The 27183-nt window shown below is 41.4% G+C and overlaps 1 protein-coding gene across 9 annotated transcripts in view; it reads left to right on the forward strand.

Moving 5' to 3' along the window:
• The first annotated feature begins 2066 nt into the window (after nucleotides 1-2066).
• The window catches only part of LOC114045542, a 33039-nt gene continuing 7922 nt past the window's right edge, over nucleotides 2067-27183 (forward strand). Inside the window, exons 1-5 of one of the 9 annotated variants that reach the window (XM_027865627.1) lie at nucleotides 2067-2525; nucleotides 14972-15115; nucleotides 17022-17135; nucleotides 18154-18298; nucleotides 19345-19458. In XM_027865627.1, coding sequence (XP_027721428.1) covers nucleotides 19428-19458 — 31 coding nt within the window. In that variant the 5' untranslated portion in view covers nucleotides 2067-2525; nucleotides 14972-15115; nucleotides 17022-17135; nucleotides 18154-18298; nucleotides 19345-19427. Of the gene's footprint in view, nucleotides 2526-14902; nucleotides 15116-17021; nucleotides 17136-18153; nucleotides 18299-19344; nucleotides 19459-19858; nucleotides 19996-20134; nucleotides 20256-27183 lie in introns of those variants that run through there. The other 8 variants (XM_027865621.1, XM_027865619.1, XM_027865620.1 and 5 more) reach the window with 8 other exon arrangements.

The raw sequence follows: 27183 nt of genomic DNA on the forward strand, positions 1-27183 counted from the left end.
ATAGGAAAAATAGCACTTGATGCTAAGTAAAACAAGAACGTTAGGCTGTGGAATCAGCATATCATATTCCAATTCATTATCAGTTCTAGAGATCAGCTCAGAAATGAAAGGGGCAGGGTGTTCTTGACTCTGGGTGACATTTCACATGAGACCAGAAGCTGGTAGGAACCATAATTCAAGAGAATACTTGAAAGTGGAGACACTCTGGTCTAGAGCTTCATTTGAGCTGTAACATGGAGAAAAGACTTGTGTTTCTTTCAATAATGAGGAAATTGAAGTATCCCCACTCAGCCCATAATACAGAGCCTGTTTTCTGGGAAAAGGCAAGAAATACCACTTCCTACAGATACTGCAGAAGACAGTACATGGTAAGGAGCCCTAAGAAGCAATGGCTGCTGGAGTATCACTTAATGTTGCATGACTATAAATGGATAAACCTATACAGATCTCTGGGGAAGAGCTACTCTTTGAGTAGGGTTGATATTTTCTTTTTTAAATTTTTTCCAGTTTTTTTATTAATTTATTTTGATTTTTCAACAATCACTTCCATAAACTTTTGAGTTTTAAATTTTTCTTAGAGTTGACATTTTCCATGAGCTCTAATATAAACCCTATTTATTTCCTTTGTCCTATATATATAAACTTTTTTTTCCCTGAGCTTTGTGAACTATGTGCTTGCAAGGTGGAGTTGGTAACAACATACTGGATAATGTCACATAATGAAGTTCCTAGATTTTCTGTTTGAGGACAGGGAACCAGAGAGATGAGAAATCTTCCCAAATTCACCCAGGTTTTTGGTGTCATGTAGGACACCAAAGTTACCCAAGTTAGGTCAAAACACATTTATTAAATGACTACTATGTACCAGGCACAGTGTTTAAGTGTTGAGGATATAAGGAAAGGAAAAGAAAGTCCCTGCTTTCAAGGAGCTCACAGTCTAACATACAAACAACTATGTACAAACAAGATATATATAGGATAAATTGGGATAATCTTAGAGGGAAGGCACTAAGATTAAAGAGGATTAGGTAAGGCTTTTTATAGAAGGTAGGACATTAGCTGAGACTTTCTCCACAGCAACATTGAAATGTATTAAGTGCAAGTATGTTATTTTCATTTTACAGTGATTTTTTTTCTTATTATCCATGTCTACTGAATGTCAGTCAAGATTTGAACACAGATCTCCTCACTCCACATTCAGTACTCCATCCACTACCAAGCTACCTTCCTTTAATTTAATTAAATTTATTTAATTAAATCAAACTTAGTCATTTTTCATTGGATTAAGTTCCCATTAATCTGAATCCATCTCCACATCTGCAGCAGAAAGTGGGGTATAACTATACTCTAGTCTCATCTCATTACATTTTAAAGTTATGTTAGAACTAAATCATAAAGGTTGTGGAATCTCCTTTGGAGGTTTTTCAAACAACAACAAAAAATCCTTTTCTCTCCAGGATGGCTTAAGTATGTCTGTGATCAAGAACATGAAGAAAAGAATAGAAAAACCCACTAAAGTCTTTCTTCTGGCCCTCAGATTCAGTGAGAGAATAAAAGGAGGAAAGGAGAGGAGGAAAGGAAAAGAGGAAATAAAAGGACAGGAAAGTCTCTTGGCCATATGGGTGCCAAAGGTTTCTACTGAATTTCCTGCATCAGCAAATTCAGGCATCTTGCTTCCTGGCCTGGATCCCAGTGCAGTTGGGGCATTGAGAAGCCGCCTCTGGCAGATATGTCAGGAATACCGCAGTGCAGTAATGGATTTAGGGAGGGAAGGAGGCCCCGTCCCTGAGTCACTGGAGGGAGTAGAGGAGAAACAACCGTGGTGTTTACACAACTCAGCTTAAAAACAAGAAAACAAGCTCCCTGGAAAATGGGAGGGATTTGGCAGGCCCCCTTAACTCCAGGAACGTTATGTTCCTTCCAGCCTGTCTTGAATAACGGAAGTGGAGGGATTTGGGGGAGGGGAGAAGCAGACAGAGTGACTGGAAACATTTTTTTCCCCCTGTTAAAAGAGCTCAGCCTGGAAATTAACATGCAAGAAATTCAGGATGATTTATACACACCTAAGACATCATCATTTATGTAAATGGCTCTTCCCAGTTCTCTTAGGCACAATTACTCCCAAAAGTTGCTTGTTTGCAAAGAAAGAAATGGCACAGGACCATCTGATGGTCTTGCCTTGAGAATGTTCTGCAATAATATTAAGGAAAAATCCACCACGCCTCTTAGGAAAAGGGAAGCTAGACTCTGGCCCTAGACCCAAGTTAAGGATCCAGTTTTTTCTGGTACAGAGTTTCCTTTCAGTCAGTCAGAGGCTATCCTCCCCAAAGGAACGACAAAGGGTGTTTTTGAGGAGCATCGTGGGAGTTTCCTAAGAGATGGGCTGGAGAGGGGCAGTGACGTTAAGTTCTCTGTCTCTGCCTGAGAGACACAGCTCTTAGTGATTCTGAGTAACCAGGGAAGACTCAGCTGGACCAAAGCTGGAGGGTGTTTTACACAGTCCTAGAGGAGGAGAAAAGAACGATGTGAGTATTTTTTTTTTTTTAACTGCTGGAGGATTTGCGATGGAGTAGGAAGACTGCTATAAATGATTAACCAGGAAAAGAGCTAAAACTATTATGGGCCAGCCAAGACGGAGGGGAAGAAGCTAGGAAGAACATTTCCTCAAGACCTCTCCACTCCCCACCCCAATCCCTCCAGTCTGAAGCCACCATTCTCCCTTCACCCATCCCCAGGGATGCAAACGTCTTGGGAGGAGCCCGGGAATTGTGGGCTGTCAGGGCTGCTGAATAGATCACTCCAAAGTGGATTCAGAGTTTCAGGTATCCAAGGAAGGAGGTAGTTCCACCACCCTATTTGTCATGAACTATAGACCCACCCAGCTAGAACTGGCACACGGAGAAGGCCAGGGGTTGGGCAGGCTGGTATTGGAAAGATAATGGGATCATAGAATTAGAGCTGGAAGGAATCTTAAAGGCCAACCCCTCTGATTTTACAAGTGAAGAAACTGAGATACAGAGGGTCACATAGATAGTTGGTATCTGAAGCAGAATTTGAACTCTGGTCTTCTTCCAAGTGTTTCTGGCAAGTGAAGTATTTCTGGGACATATGGCTCAGAGGTGGAAGGGGCTAGATCAGACTCCGAGATGCCAAAATTTAAAAACAGGGTGAGGAGAGAGTATCTCCTGTATTTGGGGGATCCATGTTTCCGAACTAGGAACCTCGAATCAGCAGCCTCAAATGCATGGAGGACAATCTCTTCCCTTCTGGCTCACTTCCCGTGACCAACCAGCTTTCGCTTGTATCAGAAGGACAGGACTGGGTAATTTTCTTTAGTAATTCTGGGTTCTAGGTTTCAAAGCCCAGGGTAGGACACTTATTAGCTTTTCTTCCCATGTGTCCCAGGCCAGGGCTGCATGAGAGAATATGAATAAATTCCAGGGAGGTTCAAACCGCCCAGAACCCTTTGAATATTACCTAGATGAGACATTAGACAGAACGTTAAAAAATACATGCTGCATGCACGCACACCCACACCCACACACTCTTCAGCCTCATCAAATTTAAAAAAAAAAAAGACATGAATGAATTTAACCTAGAGCCCAGAAACAGAAGGTTTACTGTATTGCTTAAAGCACTGAGGGGGTATGTCTGAAATAGACCGAAGACAGGAAAGTCAGGGTTGGTGTTTTCTGTTTCCAGTGAAGGTCCTCACTCTCTGTGAGCTTGCAAGACCCTTGGAACACCCATCCTAGACTCCTGGAACACTCTTGAAATTCACCCAGGTTTTATGTGCCAGATTCTGAACCTGGGGAAATAACAATCCTGGAGTGTCAGATTCTTCTTGACCAGCTGACTGGAGCCACTGTTAGGCCACAAATTGGCATTTCAGAGATGAGTGCCATCTTGGTGAGGTGACCCAGAGCAGATGAGTGCCAAACTAGCCATGGTTATTCCCTGAAAAAGTTCAGCCTGTTTATCATTTTTGCCCTCTCTCCTCTCTGTCTCTTTGATTACTGAAGCCTTGAGATAAACAGGCAGATAGAAGAGAAAGAAGGGTGGTGAAAGTAGGTGGTGCAGTAGATAGAGGGCCAGGCCTAGAGTCAGGAAGACGTGAGTTCAAATCTGGCCTCAGATACTTAGTAGCTGTGTGACCCTGGGCAAGTCACTTAACCTTGTTTGCCTTAGTTTCTTCATTGGTAAAATGAGATGGATAAGGAAATGACAAACCACTTCAGTATCTTTGCCAGGAAAACCCCAAATGGAGTCATGAAAAATCAGAAATGACTGAAAAACAACAGAAAAGAAAAGGATCAAATGAGATCATCTTTGTAAAGCCATTAGCACAGTGCCTGGCACCTAGGAGGCACTTAATAAATACTTGTTCCTTTCTCTCTTTATTAGATGATGATCCCATAGCAGAGATTTAATTATGTGCTTTATTAAGCGTTAATTTAGGACCTACTATGTGCAAGGCAGATATATATTCACTGCTACAAGAACTCTATGAGTATATTTTTCTTTTCCTCTCAGTTGGCCTTATAAACCAAATACTGCTCCATTCATTTTATTAAAAAATTTCTTTTCAATTAAGAGAAATTGGGGGCAGCTAGGTGGCACAGTAGATAGAGCACTGGCCCTGGATTCAGGAGGACCTGAGTTCAAATGCGGCCTCAGACACATAACACTTACTAGCTGTGTGACCCTGGGCAAGTCACTGAACCCCATTGCCCAACCAAAAAAACAAAAACAAAAACAAAGCAATCAATTAAGAGAAATTTATTTTCTCTTCCTCCCTTCTCTCCTACCCCATTACGGAAAAAAAGAAAAACAAAAACCAAATCCTTGCAACAAATATTCAAACTGTCAAGCAAAACAAATTCCTGTATTGACCCTGTCCAAAAGTACATTTCATTCTGCACTGCAAGTCCATCACCAGAAGGTGGGTAGAATGCTTCATTGGGAGTCCTATGAAGTTTGTAGCTGGTTATTGTGCTGATCAGTGCTCTACCCCATTTAAGTATCAGCCACCTGCACCCCAATTTGAAGCCCAAATGCAAGAACTTTCTAAGCCAGAGATAAATGACTCACAGGGAACATTGGTCACACTTTTAGGGACCCTCAAGGTTAAGAGCATGAGTAGGGCTTTAATACAATGGTTAGCATTGGAGTTGCTGGGGAGTGGTACAGATTTCAAATGGTCTCTTCCTCGTGTGCTTGACTTTTACTGGTCTGGAATAAACATAGTAATTTCATGGATGTTTGTTAATGACCCTTGGACTGACATAGGATTTGTTCAGCCATCTCCCTAGAGAGATTGTTTACACCCTAGCTTATCTCATTAGCATGTCTTGGTGAATAACTAGGATGCCTTTGACCTGGATTCTGGTTTGTAGACTTTGGTATTTACCTGGGAACTACTGCTCAGGGTAACACTTATCAGCTGTTATTCTTGTACGTCCCAGGCCAGGGCTGCATAAGAGAATATCAATACATTCCAGAGAAGTTCAAACTGCCCAGAACCCTTTGAATATTACCCAGATGAGACATTAGACAGAATGTTTAAAAATACATGCTGCATACATGCACACGCACATACACATGCATACACACTCTTCAGCCTCATCAAATTAAAAAAAAAACACATGAATGAATTTAGCCTAGAGCCTAGGAACAGAAGGTTCACTCTATTACTTAAAGCAGGGGTGATGATTAGAGAAATCAAAAGTTATGGAAAAGATGTTTTTTAAAAGCATTTAAAAAGTTTTTCTCTGAAATTTACATCAGGAAACAACAATATAATACTTACATGCATTTAAATCATGGGTTTTAGAATTTTCTATTCAAAACAATCACATATCTGTGATATATGAACTGGGTCAAATGTGCTATGACTTTCTAATACTAAGCCCATGACAGCCCAATGAACTAATCTTATATACTGTATATTTTTCTAGTCCTCTGTCTTGTTACTGTTAATATGCGAGAGCATTATTCTTATATTATTTTGGGGAAAAGTACATTATTTTGTCAAGATTTTTACATTTCACTTAGTGCCTTTTCCCCCTTTTCTTTGATTTTAACTAGAAATTTAAATTTTAAAATAAAATTGATACCATTTTACATATTTTAAAATATAGAACATTTACAATTTTGCAAATCTTATGTCTAAAAATACAATAGAGTAATTTAATGGCTTATTTTTATTAATTTTAATCTTAAGATACAAATTTAATACTTCAAGACATAAAGGTTTTGTAATTTCATCCATGTGGGTGTTCCTTTGGCCAGAGTAGATCACACCTACTTTGTAACTCAGAAGATGATCGTTAGGGGTTGCGGTGACCAAAAAATGCCCCATTTGGCCAACCTGGCAATGAGTCTCTCCTGATCTAATTTGGTCTTCAGACAAGACACATGCAGGTTATTTCATGTGGCCAATACTCAGAACTTTCCAGTGTCTTACAAAAGGCCAGAGCTAAGGAGCTGGTGTAGTGGATAGAGCCTGGACTTGGAGTCAGGGAGTTGTTGGTGAGTCATTTTCAGTTGTGTCTGACTCTTGGCAAAAGATACTTGTCATTTCCTTCTCCAGCTCATTTTACAGATGAAGAAACTGAGGCAAACAGCGTTAAGTGACTTGCCCAAGGTCTCACAGCTAGTATGTGTCGGATTTGAACTCAGGTCCTCCTGACTCTAGAGCCAGCACTCTATCCACTGAGTTCAAATCTAGCCTTGGACACTTACTAGCTATGAGACCCTGGGCAAGTCACCTCTTTCAACCTCAGTTTCCTCCTCTGTACAATGAAGATAATAAAAGTGCTTGTTTCCTCCTGGGATGGTTGTGAGAATCAAGTGAGATAATATCTGCAGAGTGTTTTGCAAACCTTCAAATGCTACGTAAATGTTGTCTCTTACTCTCATCATTGTGCTCTGCTTGCATGGCCTTCGGGAACCCAGAGGGTTACCTCCATGTCCCAATGATAGATAAATCGTGGGGTAATTCTTTGGTTACATTTTGGAGTAGATAGCCTCTAAAGTCTCTTCCATATCTGATATTCTATAAAATTAATATAAATAGAAGAGAATAACATGCCTGTTTTCCATTTTTAGATGCTTATTTTTTTAAAAATTCAGTATTTTAAAAATATTACTAACGCTGAAGAAAGGCCTCTTATTACCCAGGGGCCCCAGAAGGCCTTAATCTGAGTCTGGCTTGAGTTATTAGCTGAATGGCTGAGCTAATAGAAATTTAAATCCTTCTATTTTATTTATACATCTAGATAATAAATAGCTCCGTGAGCTGGGGAAGTCAGTCAAAGAGAGCACAGTCCCTAGCAGAAAGCCTGCACACACGGCAAATAAAGGGCAAAATGTGCACTCAGTAATATCATCTTAATATTTTGCAAAAATCCACTGTTTGTCCTTCCTATCGCATTTTAGGAAGCATAAGCTGGATGGCTCTGGGTAGGAATTCACTGAGAGGTGTATGATCAATAATTGTGTTCTTGGTCAAGGCACATCAGCTTGAGTTTCTTTATGTGTAATAGGAAGTGTGTTGGCAAGAAGATGAGAGCTAGGCCTCCAGCTCCAGCCTTCCACAATCCTAGAGAAAACCTGATAAAAATCTGAATAAAAACAAAATGAAATGGGGAGGCCAGAGGCTAATGATTTGCATTGCTGAAGATTTAGCTGCTTTACCAGAGAATCTGCTTTTGATATCTAGAAGTGAGCTCTCCTAGTGTTTGGGAAATAGCTCAGCTTACACGAATTTACTTTATGGACCTTTTCAGGAGCCCCTGAGCTGCCTAAGACCCTGAGAGGACGCCACCCTGAGGCCCTATGCCCAGGGGTGTGGCTAACCGGCCTGCACTCTTCTGTGAATGATTAACAAACTTCCACTCAGTCATATTCATGCCATCCCAGTGATTCTGCGTGCCTAGCTATCATTATTCAACCCCATTGCTTGTCCCCCACTGCCCCTCCTTTATTCCCAGACCCTTCAACTATCCCCAAAGCCCCAGTGTTCTACTGTACACCATCCTTCTTGGTGCACTTTAAGTTACATCTGGCTTTCCCTAGACCCAGAATGCTCTCTCTCCTCATCTGCACCTCCCATCTTCCCTGGCTTTCTTGGCCTCTCAGACAGTTGTGTGAGGTTTGTTTAAAGATACTGGAGTTTGGTGGGTTCCTCTGCCTTGGACGTCTTCAAGCAGAGTTCTGATGGCCACAGCCGATTCAGTCTCCCCTGGGAGGTAGGTACTACTATTATCCACATTATATAGGTGGGGTACAGGGGCCCTGGTCACAGGTTCAGGGCAGAGAAGAGTGCCTTTGGTTGCTCACAGACCAGAGCATAGGCTACCTTTCCTTGCATCATGCCACCTTGGAAGAAGTAAAGGCTTGCAGACTCCAAAACTAGCTGTGAAAAAAATCCCCCGGCAGGAATGAAAGTGTCTCTTGGAGAAGGGTGGAGGAAGGTGAGGCTGGAGCTGTCTGTTCTGTCTGTCTTGCAGCCACACACAACTTACAGACCCTTGCCACACACGGTCCCTCTCTCCACCTGGGGAGCCACATCCTTACATATTGGTGCTCTGTCTATAGGAATAAAATTTTTGGTGGCTTATATTTTGGGGCTCAGGGGCTAGATTTTTTTCCTAAAACCGGGACAATTTACTTTTTGTCCTGTGCAGTTTTCATTTATGATTTCTTGAAATACAACTCTGAAAAAACAAGCTTTTAAAGAAAAATAATGGTTTTAAAGGAGTCAGTTGATTCTCTGGACCAACCTATTGTGTTTCAAGTGGAGCTATTTGACTACGCCTTAATTTAGAAAGACCAAAGTTTTAGAAAGGCCATTGTATCCCAGGTCATGGCCAGTTTGTCCTGACTTTTGTCTTGCCACTGGACTTTCAATGACTATGGAGGAGAGAGTGAGTCTGTGCAACAACAAGTGAAATTCACGCTCAAGTCAAGACATCGCCCTCATAATATCATTGACCCTCTTTGACAATAAAAGTCAAACAACAACAATAATTGATTGCATAAAGTGAGGAAACGTATTGAGTCTAGGCTCTGCCTCATATGCCAAGGGAATTCTTTCATCCAAGGCAAACACTTTTGGGGAAGGAGAGCATGGGTGGCAGAGGGGGTTAATAAGTCACCCCAGGAGACGGCCCATCTCTTGGACAGTTTTGCCCACAACTCCATGGGAGCTGAGAGGCAAAGTTGGGCCTGGAAGACAAAGAAAGGGGGTAGCAGATTGAGGGAGGTTGTGTCTCATGGCTGTATGGGCCAGTGAGGGGCTGACACAGGACAGGGAACAAATCTCAGAGAGGCTGGTTGTTTTAGGTAAGAAGTACATCCCACCCACATGTCAGTACTTGGGGAAAAGCCCCATTTGCCCCATGCTAGTTATGTTATAGCTCTGATTTCTATCCTCCAGATCTGGAAGCTCAGAATGTTATTGGCTATGCTCAGAACATCAGTTCTTAACCTGGGAATAGATTTCAGGGAGTTTGTGAACTCGAATAGGAAAAAAAATCACATGTTTATTTCAATATAATTTGTTTCCTTTTTAATCCTATGTATTTTATTTCATGCATTTAAAAATACTATTCTGGTACTAGATTCACAGGCTTCACTAGGCTGCCAAAGGGGTCCATGGCATAAGAAAGGTTAAGAACTACGGTTTAGAGGCAAAGGGATAGGACCAGAGTTGGGATTGGGGGAAGAGGATAAGAAGTAGGCAGTTAGGGCACAACTAGGCCACATAATACAGTAGCGATGCTTTCTAATAATAGTTTTTCTTGTAAATGCACTGTATTCTTGCTAGCAGAAAATTGTGTTCTCCTTGACTCATTTGGTCTTTATTTTGTGATATCAAGTTGCATGACAATGAATGACCAAGAATTAAAGAGGAGGGGGAAAGCGGGCTGGATTTGATCAGAGGAAATTAATAGCGTTTTCCATATTCTAGCATGTATTGCTTGGCATATTTATTGTCGTTGCTCAGTCGTTTCAGTCGTGTTTGACTCTTCGTGACCCCATTTGGGATTTTCTTGGCAAAGATATTGGAGTGGTTTGCCATTTCCTTCTCTAGGTCATATTATAGATGAGGAAACTGAGGCAAACAGGATTAAGTGACTTGCCCAGGGCCGTAGAGCTAGCAAGTGTCTAAGGCAGATTTGAAACCAAGCCTTCCTGATTCCAGGCCTGGCACTCTATCTCCTGTGCCATCTAGCTGCCTGGCACATAGTAGGCACTTAATAAATATTTATTGATTGATTGATCCCAAATTCCTCCCTTACACATACACACACACACACACACACACACACACACACACACAACCCGTCTCTCTAATATCAATATTCTCCTAGTGATGCAAAGCGTGATGATCTCTGAAGAATCAAAGCTGTGGTAAGGCAATGGAAAGATCCAGTGAGAGTGTTGGTCAGTGGTGCCACATTGCCAATGATGACTTACATGGAAAAGCTGGTATAAGGATATGTCACAGATATGACCTGAAAAGGAGCTGACCTAGTGATAATGATGGATTGTAGATCTGGAGCCCAGTGTTCAAGTATCTATGAAATATTAAAGAGTTAAAGGGAGGTCATTAGTTATATTCTCTATGTAAGATTTATAGAATGACATGAACCAGAACTGCATGAGGTGAATTAAAAGCTAATAATTACAGCTAGCATTTGTTACTTCATTTGATCCTCACAACAACTCTGAGAGGTCAGTGCTAGCTATTATGATTCCCATTTTATAGCTGAGGAAACTGAGACCAACAGAGGTTAAGTGACTTGCCCCAGGTCACACAGCTTGTAAGCATCTGAGGCCAGATTTGAACTCAGGTCTTGCTGACTCTAAACCCTCCACTCTGTCCAACTGCATCATGTACTTGCCTTGCAAAAAGTCAGGGTCAGGTTCCAATTGGTACCTTTAGGGAATATACACTCAATAATAAGATCACAGAATCATTACATATTGACAAGTTGCATGTATTACTGTGAAGATTCAGAGGATCATAGGAATTATGGTTGAAAGGAACCTCATAGGATAACCCAATTCCCTATTATTTTACAGATTAAGAAACAGATCCCCAGAGAGATCATAGGATCGTTGATATAGAACTGTGAAGGACCTCAAAGACCATCAAGCCCAGTCACTTCATTTTATACATAGTGCCCCTCTAACCCTGTAAGATTCTCCTCCCCTCCCCCCGGCTGCTGCCGCCCCCACCCAATGTGACCGAGTATAGGTTGGGTCTTTAGGAAGATCACCCCGGCTTCAAGGTACCCTGTGTGACCTCATACACTCACTAACCTTCACCAGCATGCTTACCATTAGTAGGTAGTCAGTGGACACAATTAGTTCAAAACAAAGTCATTTACTGAGCTGACATGTTGAGAACACTAGCTAAAAAACATACCCTTCTCCCCATGGGAATGTGTTCATCCCCATAAATCTGTGGCCCATCCTCCCACAAATACACACAGCATCAGTGACAAGTGTGGAAACACACACAGAGGGCACAGATAGAGAGTAGAGAACTCCAACAGCAGAGATCATTCACCTCTCCAGGACCACAGGGATCTGATGTCCTTTCTCTTCTTGAGGAATCATCACACAGCTCTCTCACAACTCTAGCATTTCTTCTGGGCAGGTGCATCAGCTGGACACGTTGGGTCTGTCTCTCTCCCCAGCTTGGTTCCCAACTGCCAGAGTTAACTCTTCTGTACTGCCAAAGGTCACATTCCTCAGAGCTGTCTTGATTGACTGGCTCCCTTTGGGCCAACTCAGTGTTGGGGGCAGTGACTCCTCCTAGGGGAGTAGCTGCTCTGCAAAATGTTCTTTGGCCAGTGTGGCTGGTTGGGAGTGGAGGAGAAAAATCCCCTCCCCTGCTGTGACGCTAGGGTAGAGGTGCAAGACAAAGGACAAAGAACTGATTTCCTCTTAAGAGCTGAGTTCTTTCTCCATTGCTGGTACTGTTCCCTTTCCTTGACTGTTGTCTTCCTGGAGAGTGTGGCCTGCTTTTTATTTTTCATTTTTCATTTTGGCAACATTACAGTCATTTCATTTGACTATACAGTATGCTAGTAATGACAATGCAAGAGAAAACAGAAATACAGATCACAGAAATATGATATCCAAAAAAATTTTCCCCTGTTGAATTATGATAATGAAATGTCTTTTTTCTTTCATTGAAAATATTTTTATTATAGACCTAAACACCAAAAGAAAAAAATATCTATTCACCATAGAACTACCAAAAAACATCTTCAAAACCACAAATCTGTCAATCTTTATTATATATGGCTTGCTTTTTAAAAAAGGTATCTAGGCATTCTGAGTTTTAGTGTAGTGTTCTGTTATTAAAAACTTAAAACTCTACTAGTACTAATAATAATAAAAATAAGTAATAGCTTACATTTACATAATACTTACTATGTGCCAGGTACTGTGTTAAATGCTTTAAAATTATTATCTCATTTGAACTCATTTCAATTCAATAATAATGCTACTTTCAAAACTGTACTGCTTATATGAATTTCCTTCTGTTCTTTTCTGTGCTTTTCTTTTTGGTGTTTCAATGTCCTTCTTTTCTTTGTTTTCTTTTGGGGAGGTGACATCACTAGTCCCTGTTGCCACCAAATCTCCCCCCCCCAAAATGAAAAATTGCCTTATAACAAATACAGAAAGTCAGGCAAAACCCAACTCACACACTGGCCATGTCCAAAAGTTCATGTGTTCTGTCTGCATCTGAGTCCATGATCTGTCTGTCTGTCTGTCTGTCTGACTGTCTGTCTGTCTGTCTATCTGTCAGGAGGAGGCCAGCTGGCTTCCTTGTCAGTCTCCCGAGCTATGTTTGGTACTCTGTCTTGCCTTTTAAAGGCGGCCCAGGAGCTCAGCCTGTCCTTTAGCAGCCAACAGCTAGCGACTTCCTCCTTCCATTAAGGAGAACTTCATATGTCATGAGCAAATTGCAGAAGTTGTTTGTTTTTATTTTAGCTCCTTGCTGCCAGTTTTTTGTCCCCTTTTTGTGATTATATCAGATCTACTGGGGAGAAATCAGATTGATCAGGAATGTTCCGACAAGCATCTTCCCTTTACCCCTCCTCTCCAACATGCGTCTAGATCAGGAAACTGATACAAGAAAGGTTAACCCAACTGTGGGTAACTCATCAGGATGGTGGTGGTGCTGATGATGTAATTTTCAAGCCAGGTCTACAACCACCACGAGATTCATGATTTGACAAAGTGTTCGTTTTTTTTTTTTTTTAACTTCCTATCACAAGTCAATCAGTACTGGATAATTCATTGTTGTTTAGTTGTTTTTAATTGTGTCTGACTATTTATGACCATTTTGGGGGTTTTCTTGACAAAGATACTGAATTGGTTTGCAATTTCCTTCTCCAACTCATTTTTACAGATGAGGAAACTGAGGCTAAGTAACTTGCCCAGGGTCCCATAGCTAGGAAGTATATGAAGCTGGATTTGAACTCAGGTCTTCCTGACTCCAGGCCTGGTACTCTATCCACCTAGGTGCCCCTTTGTAATTAGTACTGCCATGGAAAATCTAGAACATGTGGTTACCCTGTACAAATGTCACATTGTGGCACAAATCCAGAAAGACTCTTTTCTAAACGTACTGTTCCTAAGCTTATGCCGAAAGTTAAATAAATCCTCCCTTTATGCTAAAAAAGAATGCCAACTGCCTCAAAATGGCCCTTAAAAAAAAGAACATAGCTTCAATTAACCACCTCTTGGCACTAAAGTGGGGTTTGCAAAGTGTTTTATATACATTGTCTCATTTAAGCCTTAGAATCACATGGATTTTAATGATAATCTAGTCCAACCGCCTCATTTAAAGATGAGGTGCAGAGAGGTTAAATGATTTGCCCAAGGCCACACAGCTAGTACGTGTCATAGGCACACTCTATCTATTACTCCATTCTGACCCACACGTTGTTTCTATTCATTCTTCATTCTCAAAGAGCTCCAATGACATTAGGAGCGTGATGTCTTGACTTGCGTGTGAATTGGGTTTAAGTGAGGCAGAGCTATGTAAAGTCATCAGCCTCACTCTGTCCTCCAGAGTCACCATAGTCCAGTGGCAAGACATAAGTCAAGGTGACTGGTGATGGTCCAGCTGTCCCACATGAACTTTATGCTTTACACTGTGCTAACCTTCCTGAGAGCTAAGTTGAGCCATGTTATTTCCTTGGTCTGGGTAGGGAAAGAGAGGCCATGGTTAGATTCTTATGATTCTAACCCTGTCAGATGATTCAAGGATTCAAGCCAGCTTGATTCCATGCTTTTCTTGATGTTGATATCACTATTGGGTGGGAAACAAAGGAGAATAGTCTACTTCTCGTTCCACCTTATCCATCTCTCCCTGATGACCATCAAAAAGGAATATTTAGGATCCAGATGACCATTTCTGTCTTCAGGATCCTGGGTACAAATTAGCTAAAATTAGCCCACTATCAAATTCCATCTCTGTGTAGTTTTAGGAAAAGAGTTGAGAAAAGATGCCATTGAGTATATTCGTTTTCTTATAGTCATTTTTCCCCAAAACTCCTGCCATGTTCTTTTCTTCACTTCCCAGACTTAAGACAGTTTATAACACTATCACTATTATCACATTTTGGCTCCCAGTGCCTTGCCTAAGAGAATTATTTGCCCAGCCAGGATAGAGAAAACCTTTTTTTAGGAGCTGGGTTTCTCAAAACAATTAGATTATCTCTTACAGAAGTAGAGGATTCATGTTCCCAGCTGATAGGATGCAGTGTCCCATGTTCTCTATTTCCTAAGTTTCTGGAGATGTTTGCATCAGTGCACATTTATACATACATATATGTCCTAAGGAGATCTCCATTTTAATTTTCAGAATCTTCATTGAAGTCTCAGAAAACCAAGGCCGCTATTGATTTTCCCTTTCCCACTCTGGCATTCCTAGATTTTTCCAAGCTTTTCTGGAGCAAAAGATGCTTGAGGGAGTGAAAGAGAGATTATGAGAGAGAAGGAACCTGTTCACACCCAGTGGACTTCCCAATATTGCTAGCAAGAGGGCTCATCAGGCAACCAAGGTGAGAACACAGAGGTAAGACAGGACTTCCTTTTCCTGTAATGATGTTAGACTGGGAATGGCTAGGTATATTTTTCTAAGTAATTTATAGTTAGAATTAAGGAACAGGAGAATTCTGGGCAATTCCTAAATTCTTTGTGGAAGACTTTGCTCTAAGAAACAAATGGCAACAAAGATCGCATTTCATCTCTCTGAATGATGAATATTCTTCTGTAAGCAGAACTCAGAAGTCTGGTCTCTCATAGAAAGAGATGGAAACATTGCTTAGAGAAGCCTGCTGAGTGTTCAATGATTTATGCACAGGGAAAAGGGATGTGCAAACTCAAGGGCCTGAGAAGGCTGGCCTCTGTACCCCTTAACCACTCACCCCTGCTTGTAGGTGCTCAGGAGGGGGCCATCTCCAGTCATCCTGATCTATGTCTGGCCACTGGACCAAGATGGCTCCAGAGGAGGCAGTGAGGCTGGTGACTTTGCCCAGCCCTGCCTCACTTAAATCCAATTCATGGCATCACCTTCCTGATGTCATGGTCCTCTTTGAGAACAAAGGACAAATGACAACAAAGTGCTCAGGAAATTAAAAAGAGTTCATGCTTTGGAAGGCAGTCAGTGGAGAGGATACTCTTGGGAGGAGGTGAGGGTTGTTTGCTCTCAGCGGGTCTGACTTCCTGCACCTTCCCTTTGGGGCCTCTGGATACGACTGCCGGCCATCTCCATCAGCATTAGTGTTGAGAAAAACAGAATGAATGAGGATGATGCTTGAAAAGTAATTAAAGAGCTTTACTCAACTGTCCCATTTGATATTACATGCACATTTACATTTACGATTCACAAAGAGCTTTCCTCACAACAACCTGGTGGGAAAGGAGTACCAATATTATCATGCCCATTTTATAGATGAAGAAACAGAGGCTCAACAAGAGTAAGGGGCTTGCCCAGGATTACGTAGCTAGTAAGCATCAGAGGCAAGGAGAGCTCAGGTCTTCTGACTCCAAGACCAGAATTCATTTAACTATGTTATGGCGCCTTATGCCTACAATCATGAAAAAGGAAAATGCCATTGATATTCTCCCCAAAACATTGCAATGTAAGTATGTTTCACTTTGTGTAATAGAAGACAGCCTGAAAACTTGTTTCATAAATCATATTTTAGATTCCATAAAGCTGTTGTTTAAAAGAATATTACATGAAATCATTTGAGGGTAATTTTTTTGTATTGGAAATTATTCTCTAATTTGGGTTATAAATTTGGACTTTCTGTACAGAGTTTTCTTGATTCTGGATACAGGTTTGCATGTAGCTGGTGCAGTGGGTAGAGTGCTAAGCCTAGACAAAGGAAGACCTGAGTTCAAATTTGACCTCACACACTTTTTTTTGAGCTATATGTAAGTCATTTAAACTTTTGGAGTTTTAGTTTCCTCAACTGTAAAATGGGAATAATAAGAATACCTACCTCACAGGGATCAAATGATATTATATTAATAAAGCACTTAGCACAGTGGCTGGCACATAGTAGGTGCTTAATAAATACTTGTTCCCTTCCTTCCTTTCCTCTCACATATTTTCTATGGACTGGGAGTCAGAGTATACTTTTGACTTATTCCTCCCAATTGGAACCTTTTTCAGATGCTCACTACCTCAAGATTTGAATGTGGGGGATATGGACTCAGTTGGATTTTGCCCCCCAAGATTAACTCCAAGCAGGATCTTGCTGCACTTAATGAAATCCGCCCACTGTCATAATTATAAAAGATCATGATCCAATTAAGCATAAATGGCACTTGTCATTTGGACTGGTCATCGGAAGCCTTTTAGGAACAGCTCATCTGCCTCCTCCCATCAGCACAGGAAACTGACCTAGGTGAAGGCACAGTGCAATCCTAATGACACTGATTTCCATGCTCTTTTCTGACTTTTTTTTCAGTCTCTAAAATGTCTACACACAACAAGGCCAAAGTTTTCTTAATTTCTTTGAGTATGGTCACTTTTGCAGTTATGGTGGTGATGAACGGTGCGGCAGGTTCTGGAGCATTCAAAGGTAGGGGAACAATTGATGTTTAGCTTTTACAGAAAGTTTCCATAGTTATCCGACCCATTCAGCTGGAACCAGGTTACAGAGGGTACATTTCTGCCAAAACTTACTTCAAATCAATCAGTTGGAGGTAGCTTACCAGTGGGTTGGGGGCCTAAGGAATTATGTTGCTAGAACTAGGATGAGTGAATAAATAGAAATGACAGGAAAGCAGATTTCATCTCAATATAGGGTCAGACTTTGTGCCTGGTACATAATAAATGCTTATTGACTGAAAACAACTAGAGCTGGCCAGCAATGAAATGAGTGGGCTGCCTTATGAAGTAGTGAACTCCCATCACTGGAAATATCCAAGCAGAGGATGGGTGGGTATATGTTAGGGATGATAGAGAGGGGCATGGGTGAGATGGGGAGATTGGGTTAGATGATTTCTAAAGTCTCTTCCCACTCTAAGCATCTGAGTCAACTTGTATCCTGGCTGTTTCATTCAACTACCTGAAAAAAATCCTTGGTTACCAATCTCCCCCTCAATGACTTCCTACCCATACAAGGGGGAAGAGTGATCAGAATATCAGACATGGGTAAATGTTGGAGAGTAACAACTAGTAGAATTCAGCCTGGTGATTAAGTGAACGTGATTGAGAAATCTGAGCCTCCTATCCTACAGACTCCATTCGTTGACTCTCTGAGGTTCCTTTGCACCCTAGTCTGGGAGACCAGCAGGGCTGGTTTGTCTGGTTTTAATTATTATTGAGCATGTAGTTCTGTTTTTCCCTGAGCATGGCTTGGTTAAAGCTAGACCTACTTTGTGAATCAGTGTTATATAATCACATCTATCTACTTAGAGACAACCTATTAGGTCAGAGCCCAAATAAATGTCTTGTGTGTGACTGTGCTCTAGTAAGGGTCAGGAGTTGATATCAAGGCAGAGTGATGCCCCCACAATTGGAGGGTGAGAAAGGAAATGTTGGGTCTTTCGTATAACAGCTGCAATGTTTGGTTGTTGCAATGCCACTTACTCCAGGTATATTCCAGAGAACTGTTGGAAACATCTCCAGCAAGTATAACACCAACTTGACCCCAGCTGGCTGGACCTTCTTCATTTGGAACATCATTTATTTGTGGCAGTTAGCTTGGCTTGGCTACGCTGCATCTGGACTCTGCAGAAGGTGCTGTATTTGGAAAGGAACTTTCCTTAGTCGCCGGAGCCAGGAAGTATTTCCCTTCCCCAGTGGACACCAAGAGGGTCTGGATCAGACAAGTCCTTTTACCAGAATCTCTTTGGTTGTTGGTGCTAGTGCTACGGCTATCTTTTCAACATTTGCCAGATTAGTGGTTCTCTAATAGAGAAACCCATTTCTTCATGGCATGGGGCCAAGAGGAACAATTTAGGGGACATTGAAAAGTGTTAGGTACTGAACTTTCACAAATCCAGAATAACCTATACTTTTTTGTAGGGCTCATTATGAATAGAAGGACAGCAGAGAACTGTCTTCCATCTCTGCCACACCTTGTCCCCACATCTCATTCCTAGTGGCCTGGGACCATGGGAAGTTAACTAATCTTCTTGTGGTGGGCATCCATCTTTTAAAAGATAACTCATCCAAGAGGTGCCATTGGGTTTAACTAACATAGTTTTATGTTTTCTCTGTCAATGAACCTTAAAGGAAGGGTACAGGTGTAACCAAAGATGTATAGAGCTTACACTTTGGACCACATGGCCAAGTCCCCTGGCTCTCCCATGGTAGATGGTGTGATTCCTCATGTCATTGAATAGGGAGTAAGAAACGTTTGGGAGCTACTTTTTTATGAAGTGGTCACCCCACCCACTTGAATCTTTTCACAAGTGTTTTACTCGAAATAATTAAGCCATCACTGAAGGGACAGGTTGTTTGGGAGGGTTTCCTCTTTATTACTAAGTCAAATAGGGAATGTGAGGACTGAATTGTGAAAGTCAGGGAGTTTCCATTGGAGGTGGGGTCCTTAGAGGTGGTTTCATTGTAAACATAAATCTTGGGACGTGTTGCACAGAGGGGAAACATGTTTGTGTGTACTGTACATGGCCTCCAGCCAGAGCACAGCAGATTTTATTAAACAAAATGGAATGTGTGTAAGTCACTGAACTGACAATCTGCTAAGGGTGGGTGGGTTCATTGAATCCAATGAGAGTTGACGGTAAGTCTTGCTGAATGGATGCTTTTTATTTTTTGGCCAGCAATGAACTTGGATGGTTCTACATGAAACCAGATGTCTTGCCAACTCCGTTTTACATGGTGTGGATCCTGAATAACGCCTTGAATGTTGGATGGCTGTTTCTATGGGACAAAGAGTAAGTGGTGGTGATGTGAGATGTGATTTCCAGAAAGGTACCTAGATTCGTGGAGCTAAATCTGCCGTGCGGTGTTGACCTAAGTAATCACAGTGCTCCAACTTTATGACCCTAGGTCCAGTTAGTTGGATCATCGATTTACAAGCATTTTAGAAGTTACCTGGTCCAAAGGTATCAAACTCTCCCCTGTAGGTTATACAGCCTGAACCAGATTAAAATGTAATTGGGAAATGTTTAAAAAAAATAAACACAATGCAACACAGATAATGTTAATTTGTGGTTTTCTAAGTCAATATGTGCCTGCAGGGACCTATTTCTTTTTGAGTTTGATACCACTGGTCTAATCCATCCCTTCCTCCTCCCTCTTTTTTATTTTTTTAAACATATAGATGAGGAAACCAAGACCCAGAAAGTTCAGTGACATGCACAGAGTCACACAGATAATAAGTGGCAGAACTGATACTCGAATCCAGGCCCTGATACCAAATTCAGCACCATGGCCGTTGCACCATTCTGAGATGGATCAGAACTTCAGGGGTAAAGATCACAGCCCCTCGTTGCCTTCCAAGAGGAATCTGATTTAGTCCTTCTTTTGCCTCTTAATCTCTTTGGGCTCCAGTGTAGCACATGGAGCATTTCTTTGGTCTAGCTGTATGGGGTCTTAGAGGTCATCTACTCCAGTCTCCTTTCGGGTATGGAAGAAGAAAACGAGGTGGGCTGGAGGGATTGTGACTTGTCCAAAGTCACACAAGTAAATGGAGGAGTCAGCATTGGAACTCATGTCCCATCACCCCAAGGTCAGCATTCTAGAAGAAATTCAGCACAATGATGAAAGAGGAATGTGTTCACAGGTGTGCTGGTGAAGGTTTAACAACCAGCTCTCCAGGGGTGGGGGCAGGGGAATGTAGGCATGACACACTTTTAAGCTTAATCTGTTTTGTTAGTATTTCCTCTGCTACTTAAGTCTAAACCAGAAGTGTCAAACACAAGACCAGAGGGCTGCATTTGGCCCATAACACTCCTAGGCTGAATCAGATTAAAATATAACTAGGAAATATTCAACAAAATGTATTAAAATACAATAAAGCATAGATAATGCTGTATAGTTTGCTAAGGAGCCTTGTGGCTGCAAGGGTCCTTGTATATGGTTCAGTGACCCACCCCCCTTGTCGATTTGAATTTGAAATCACTAATAAACTAATAAGCAAAAAAAATAAATCAAATCCTGATTTATAAGCATTTGCCCATTTCTGGGGTGTAAAATGCTTGCACTGAATATTTAAAAATCAGCTCTCCAGAGCCAGTACAAGCAGGTCTCAGAATACTCCTGATTGTACTTACTGGCACAGACCCATGCAAAGCTCCTTCCTGTTGTCTAAGTTAAAAAATAACCGGAGAGATAAAACATCTATTTCTTAAAAAAAATAAAAGTTACATAAGCATATATACACATATGTATACATACATGTGTATACACATATGTGTATGTATATGTAGTGTGTATATATGTATATGGGGGGTATGTGTATGTACATATATGTGTGTGTGTATATGCATGTTTCTGCCTAAGAGGCTGGCAGTGCAGGGGCTACCCAGAGGCCCAGTTCCATTCTGATTATCATGGCATCTTGGACCTGCTCTGTTTTCTACCTGGGTTGGTTCACCCCTCCTCAGGCAGCCTGGGGCCCAGAAGAGCTCCAAGGGGCTTACTATATTATTGCCAAACTCAATTCAGAGCCCCCATCAGCTAAGCCACTGCTGCTCAGAACTCCCAGGCTTAAAGGCTCCACCAGTCTCAGCTTCCATGGCATCAGGTATCGCAGGTGTGCCACCACACCCAGACATCTATTACATCTTTTGGGTGGTTGAATAACAACTTCACATATGGTAAAAGTGCAGCAGTCTACAGTTTCTGGAAGTCTGAGTTGATGATCAAGGATCTTAGAATCAGACAGTAGAATGTGATAAGATTAATGATTATAGAGTTGGTAGGGATCTGAAAGCTTATCTAGTCCAATTCTTTAATTTTACAGATGAGGAAACTGAGTCCTAGAGAGGTTAAATGATTTGTTCAAGGTCACACAATTAGCAGAGCCAAAATTTGTGTTGATCATAACATCTTTTTTGGAGAAGCACCTAAAAGGTTTCATTTTTCTCTATCAAGTCAATATTTGTTGTCGTAATCGATAAACAAAATAGGCTCTTGTATTCTATATATCTTTCAGTAAATTGTGTGACTGTGGACATTTAGTCTTCTACAGAAAATCATTTAGGAGAGACTGACTGGACCCTCATGCTTTCACCATGTTTTCATCTTGATATGTGTTGGGATACATGTATTTCATTATTACAGCAAAGTCCTGTCTCTACCATACAGATGACACAACTTCAGAGAAGTTTAGGGTTTTGCCTAAGGTGACACCACCAGCAGAGTCAGGATTTGAATTCAGGTCCTATGGTTCCAAATTCAGTTTAAGTCTAAAGTTGTATGATGGGGCCTGACCCATCACTATCATTCTTGACCTTCCAGAGAACTTGGCCTTGGGAGCCTTTCCTGAGGGGATATATTCTTTTTATTCTGCTATGACATGAAGGGAATGATAAAACACTTTATAATTAATCCCAGTGTGTGTTTTTGGGATCGGTCACCTGGCTGTGCTGAGGCCAGTCTTCCATGGTATCTCTTCACCTACTTATGTCCTCTGATAGAGCATCCATCTCAGTCTGGAGAAAGCAGCACGTGGCAACTGCATACAGCCATGTATACACACCCACACACACCCACACACCCACACACACACCCACACACACCCACACACCCCCCCCCCACACACACATACGTACATATCCAACTGTGATTGATGGAGATGGTATTGTCAAGACTGTAAGCATGACCACTCTCTTTGCTGGTCATACGTGGGTTTGATGATGTCCTTTACGTCTCTCCTCATACTGTGTCATTGTTGATAATATGCTGTGGTTTACTTCTTTCTGCTATGCAACTTTTTATTGTCTTAGGGCAGAGATTCTTAACCTTAATTTGTGTCATGGACCCCTTGGGCAATCTGGTGAAGGCTGGTGCCCCTTCTCAGAATTATGAGCATAAGATAAAATACATAAGACTACAAAAGAGCCTATTATGTTGAAATACTTCCCTCTCTCCAATTGTATTGAAATAGTTATATATTCCATTATATTGAAATGAATTTATATATACATATGCTTATGTATATATACACATACATTATATATACAGACATAAGCAATATATTATGTAAGCATAAAAATCTCTTCTATCTCTGCCTCTGTGTCTGTCTCTTTGTCTCTGTCATCTGTCTCTTTGTGTCTCTGTCTCTGTCTCTGTCTCTGTCTTTCTCTTTGTCTGTCTCAGTGTGTCTCTCCTCTCCCAAGTTCAGAGACCTGAGGTTAAGAACCCCTGTCCCAGGATCACCTGCATTTTTGGGTCTTGAGGTGGTCCTAAGATGCTATTGTGTAATTCACAACTTTTGTAGAATCACTAGAGAAATATCGGTGTCAAAGAGATCGGCTTTGGTAGCTGCGAGCCTCTTAGGCTATTTGAAAGCGTGATCTTCCAAATGTGATGTGATCCTGCCCCATCTCCTTTTCCTACCCCAACCGTTGTCCATCTGTAGTGCCTGTACAGGATATATTTTGCCGTTTCTCCAGCTATGGACATGGGCATCCCGGTTTGGTCTTCTCCATCTGGAGGGCTGGAGGTTCTTTTTGCTTAGTCTTTAAGGCGGCAGTGTTTGTCCTCTGGGTATCAGTCACCCGTTGGCAGCAGCAGACAAGATGGGCTCAGGCTACCAGGTCAGGCGGAGGGAGGTATTCGACTACAGGCTGGGTTGTGGTTGCTAGGGGATAGAATGTTTCGGGCCAGCAACACGAGGGAATTGGGGTTATGTGTTCTCGGACAGTTTCTATAGAAAACACTGCCACAAGTCCATGTTCTCGGATTACATGATAAAGGAGAGACATGATTCCTCCCCTTAAGGAGGTTTGACTTAATGGGAGAAACCAGACAAACAAATGAGCAAATAAACCACATGTGCATGATTGCTTTTTTCACAGATTCCTGCTCCCAGTTCATTTTGTTGTCACATATGCCATCTTTTGAATGGTACCATAAAGTCTTATCTGGTGTAGTCAGGAAATAGGGGTTCTGTTTAATCCAGTATCTGTTTAATAAAGAGTTTAAAACCTTATATGTAAACACATACATGTGTTGTTGTTTAGCCGTTTCAGTCATGTCCGACACTTCATGATCCCATTTGGGATTTTCTTGACAAAGATAGTGGAGTGGTTTGCCATTTCTTTCTCTGGCTCATTTTACAGATGGGGAAACTGAGGCAAACAGGGTTAAGTGACTTACCCAGGGTCACACAGCTAGTAAGTGTCTAAGGCCAGATTTGAACTCATAGCTATGTATACACACATGCAAATATAAAGATTACATATTTATATCATCAGCATGACATAGTGAATAGTTCCTTGGCCTCAGAGTCAGGAAGACCTGTGTGTAGGTCCCATTTCTGGCTATATGACCCAGGATAGGTCACTTAACCCCTCAATGCCCCGATTAACTCTGTAAGTTGCAAAGTTGCAGAGAATTTACTGATCTTTATGGGTAGAAAGGAACTTTCTCACTAGGAATACTTAAATTTGCATGTGTGTATACACAGCTATATATGTATACACATATACATATATGCATATACGTGTGTGTGTATATATATGTATATATATTCACACACATATATGTGTTTGGGCAGCTAGGCGGTGCAGTAGATAGAGCACCAAGCCTGGAGGGAGTCAGGTGCTCCAGCCTTTCTAAATGGTGTGCGTACTTTCTCCAATAATACAGCTGATAATCCATCAGGCACCTTAGAATTAATTTAGCTTCCTTCAAAGCTCAGCTCAAGAGTTCTTTCTTGCATGAGGCATTTCCTGATTCTCTCAGGTGCCAGTGCCTTTACCTTCCCCACCCCTTACCATGTATTTACTTTAGATATCCTCTGTATAAATTGATATTTGTACAAGTGTTTATACCAAGAAAGTGAGTTTCTTGAGACCAGAAACAGTTTCATTATTTTTTTATTTTCAGTATCAGATAAAATGCCTGGAAAATAATGTCAATGTTTAATTGCTTAATTAATGCTTGTTGACTGAGGTAGCTGGGTTGTACAGTGGATAGAGCACTGGGCCTAGAGTAGGGAAGATTTGAGTTCAAATCCGGTCTCAGTCACTTACTAACTGTGTGACCTTTAGTGAGTCACTTAACCTCTTTACCTCAGTTTTTTCAAGTGTAAAAATGGAGAGAATAATAGTATCTATGTTGCAAGGTTGTTGTGAGGATCAAATGAGATATTTCTAAGGTGGGTAGAACAGTGCCTGGCATATAGTAAGCTCTAGATTAATGTTATCTGTTGTTATTGATCTTTCAATCGATCGATTACCTTTTCATCCTGTGTGACTCTTGCTCAGATCTTTCTGTCATAATCATATGTGTGCATATGTGTACATACACACAAATATATACACAGTATAACATCATACAAAGAAAGTTGGTCTCAGAGTCAGGAAGACCCGGGCTCAAATCCTTTCTGCCCACTTACTAGCTATGTGCCCATGGCAAACCACTTAACTTCTCATTGTTCTAAGCAATTCTCTGAGTCAATCTGTAATTTGCAGGATAGGAGGGAGTTTACATACCCTTACACTGATGAAATCATAGACCGGACCAAAGATACGTATGAATGTCAGTCAGTATTTCAGTCAGTCAGTAAGCATTTATTCAGTGCCAGCTATGTGCTAGGCATCCTGCTAAGTGCTGGGGATGTGAAGAAAAGCAAAAGATAGTCCCTTCTTTCAATGAGCTCTCAGTTTAATTAGGGAGAAAACACGAAAATCATCATGTGCAAACTATCTACAGGAAGAATGGGAGATAATCTCAAGGGGAAGGCAGTAGAATTAAGGAGGATGGGGAAAGGCTACTTGTAGAAGATGGGGGTTTAGATATATACATACCTGTCATCGGTTAATAGGTTTTGAGCTAGAAGGAATCTTACAGGTCATCTAGTTCAACCCCTTAATTTGACAGATGAGGAAACAGAGGACAAGAGAGGATAATAGTTCCCAAGGTCATACAAGTAGCAAATAGTGGAGGGGGGGATTTCATTGTAGCCCTTCTGACTTTCAATTCAGAGCTCTTTCCACCACACAAGACTAGGCCATTTTTTTTTTTTTTTTACTAAATAGCTTTGTGACCTTGGGCAAATCACTTCATCTTTCTTGGGTTCATCTATGAAAAGAAGAGGTTGGTCAAGACGACATCCAAGGTCTCCTTTAGTGCCAACATTCTATGATGGCTAATTTTCGAAGAATGAAAATATTATGAAATATACTTAATGCTAAAATTATAATGAAAAAAACTTAATTGCTGATGATTCAGAAGGCACTTCAGGATCGTGCAATTTCTCAGGGGCATCATTAGGATTGTTATTATGGCGGTAGAGGTGCCAAAGTGCGGGTTAATAGAAGGGAGGATAAACTGGTTTTGCTGGAATTGGGCCCCTAGGCCTCTCATCATGAGACTGTAGAGCTAATAGTCACTTTTCCTCAAACCAGAACTCAGAAATTGGTCAAAAGGACTAAATCCTGAGGAGCCAATGTGGTGAAGGAACATTCTCTTCAAAGTTAAAGGGATCTGGGTTTGAATCCTGACTCTGCTAGTAATGATTTGCATGACCTTGAGTAAATCATTTTACCTCTTCAGGCCTCAGTTTCCTCATCTTGCAGATGAGGGGGCTGGACAAAATGATCCCTAAGGATCTTTTCAGTTAAATCTATGGCTATAAATATGGAAACTCTATTTAAGGAGGAGACCCAGCCCAGCCATCTCCTTATCTCCCACCCAACTGCACTGATTTGGACTTCTCTGGACATCTCCATAAGCCCCTTCTCTGCACAATTTCTCTCACCCCAGCCCCACTTTTCAACTTCTTTTTGTGTGTTGTCCCCCCACTCTCCTGCCCCATTAGATTGTAAGCTCCATGAGGGCAAGGAATGTATTCCTTTTTTATATTTTGTCACCAGTATTTTGCACAATACTTAGCACATGGTAGGTGCTTAGTAAAGGTTTATTGATTATTTTTTTTAAAAAAACCCTACCTCCTAACCCTCTATTATATTTTTTTGACTGTTATGTTTTCCACCTGTGATTCATCATCACCATCAAAAACATCTGTGATCTTTCTGCCTCACCAACCCAACAGGCCTCCTTGCCAGGTTGCTCTCACTTGCACCGAGTTTGGTGAAGGAAGATCATCTCTCCCCAGCAGAAGGGTTTGTGCTAAGGGGTTGGTAGTTACTGCAAAGCTGACAAATTCTTCATTGTCTGATGTCATTGGAAGACGATGCTTCTGTAAACAAGACACCAGACTACAGCTTTCTTTGAGCTTTGGATCAGAGTAAGAGACACTGGTTTTGCAGTCAGAAAACCTGGATTTGAATCCTGGCTTTGCTGCTGCTGCCCGTGTGACCTCAGGGAAGATATCTCACCTCACCTCCTGGGCCTCAGAAAGGATGCTCTCCAACGTTCCTTCCAGCTCCAACATTCTATTATCCCGTGATTGTCAAGGGCATGAGTGCATGCCAGCACACACACACACACACACACACACACACACACACACACACACACAC

Source organism: Vombatus ursinus, unplaced genomic scaffold (genome assembly GCF_900497805.2).
Source record: "Vombatus ursinus unplaced genomic scaffold, bare-nosed wombat genome assembly UNPS02014778.1, whole genome shotgun sequence".
Classification (NCBI taxonomy): domain Eukaryota; kingdom Metazoa; phylum Chordata; class Mammalia; order Diprotodontia; family Vombatidae; genus Vombatus; species Vombatus ursinus.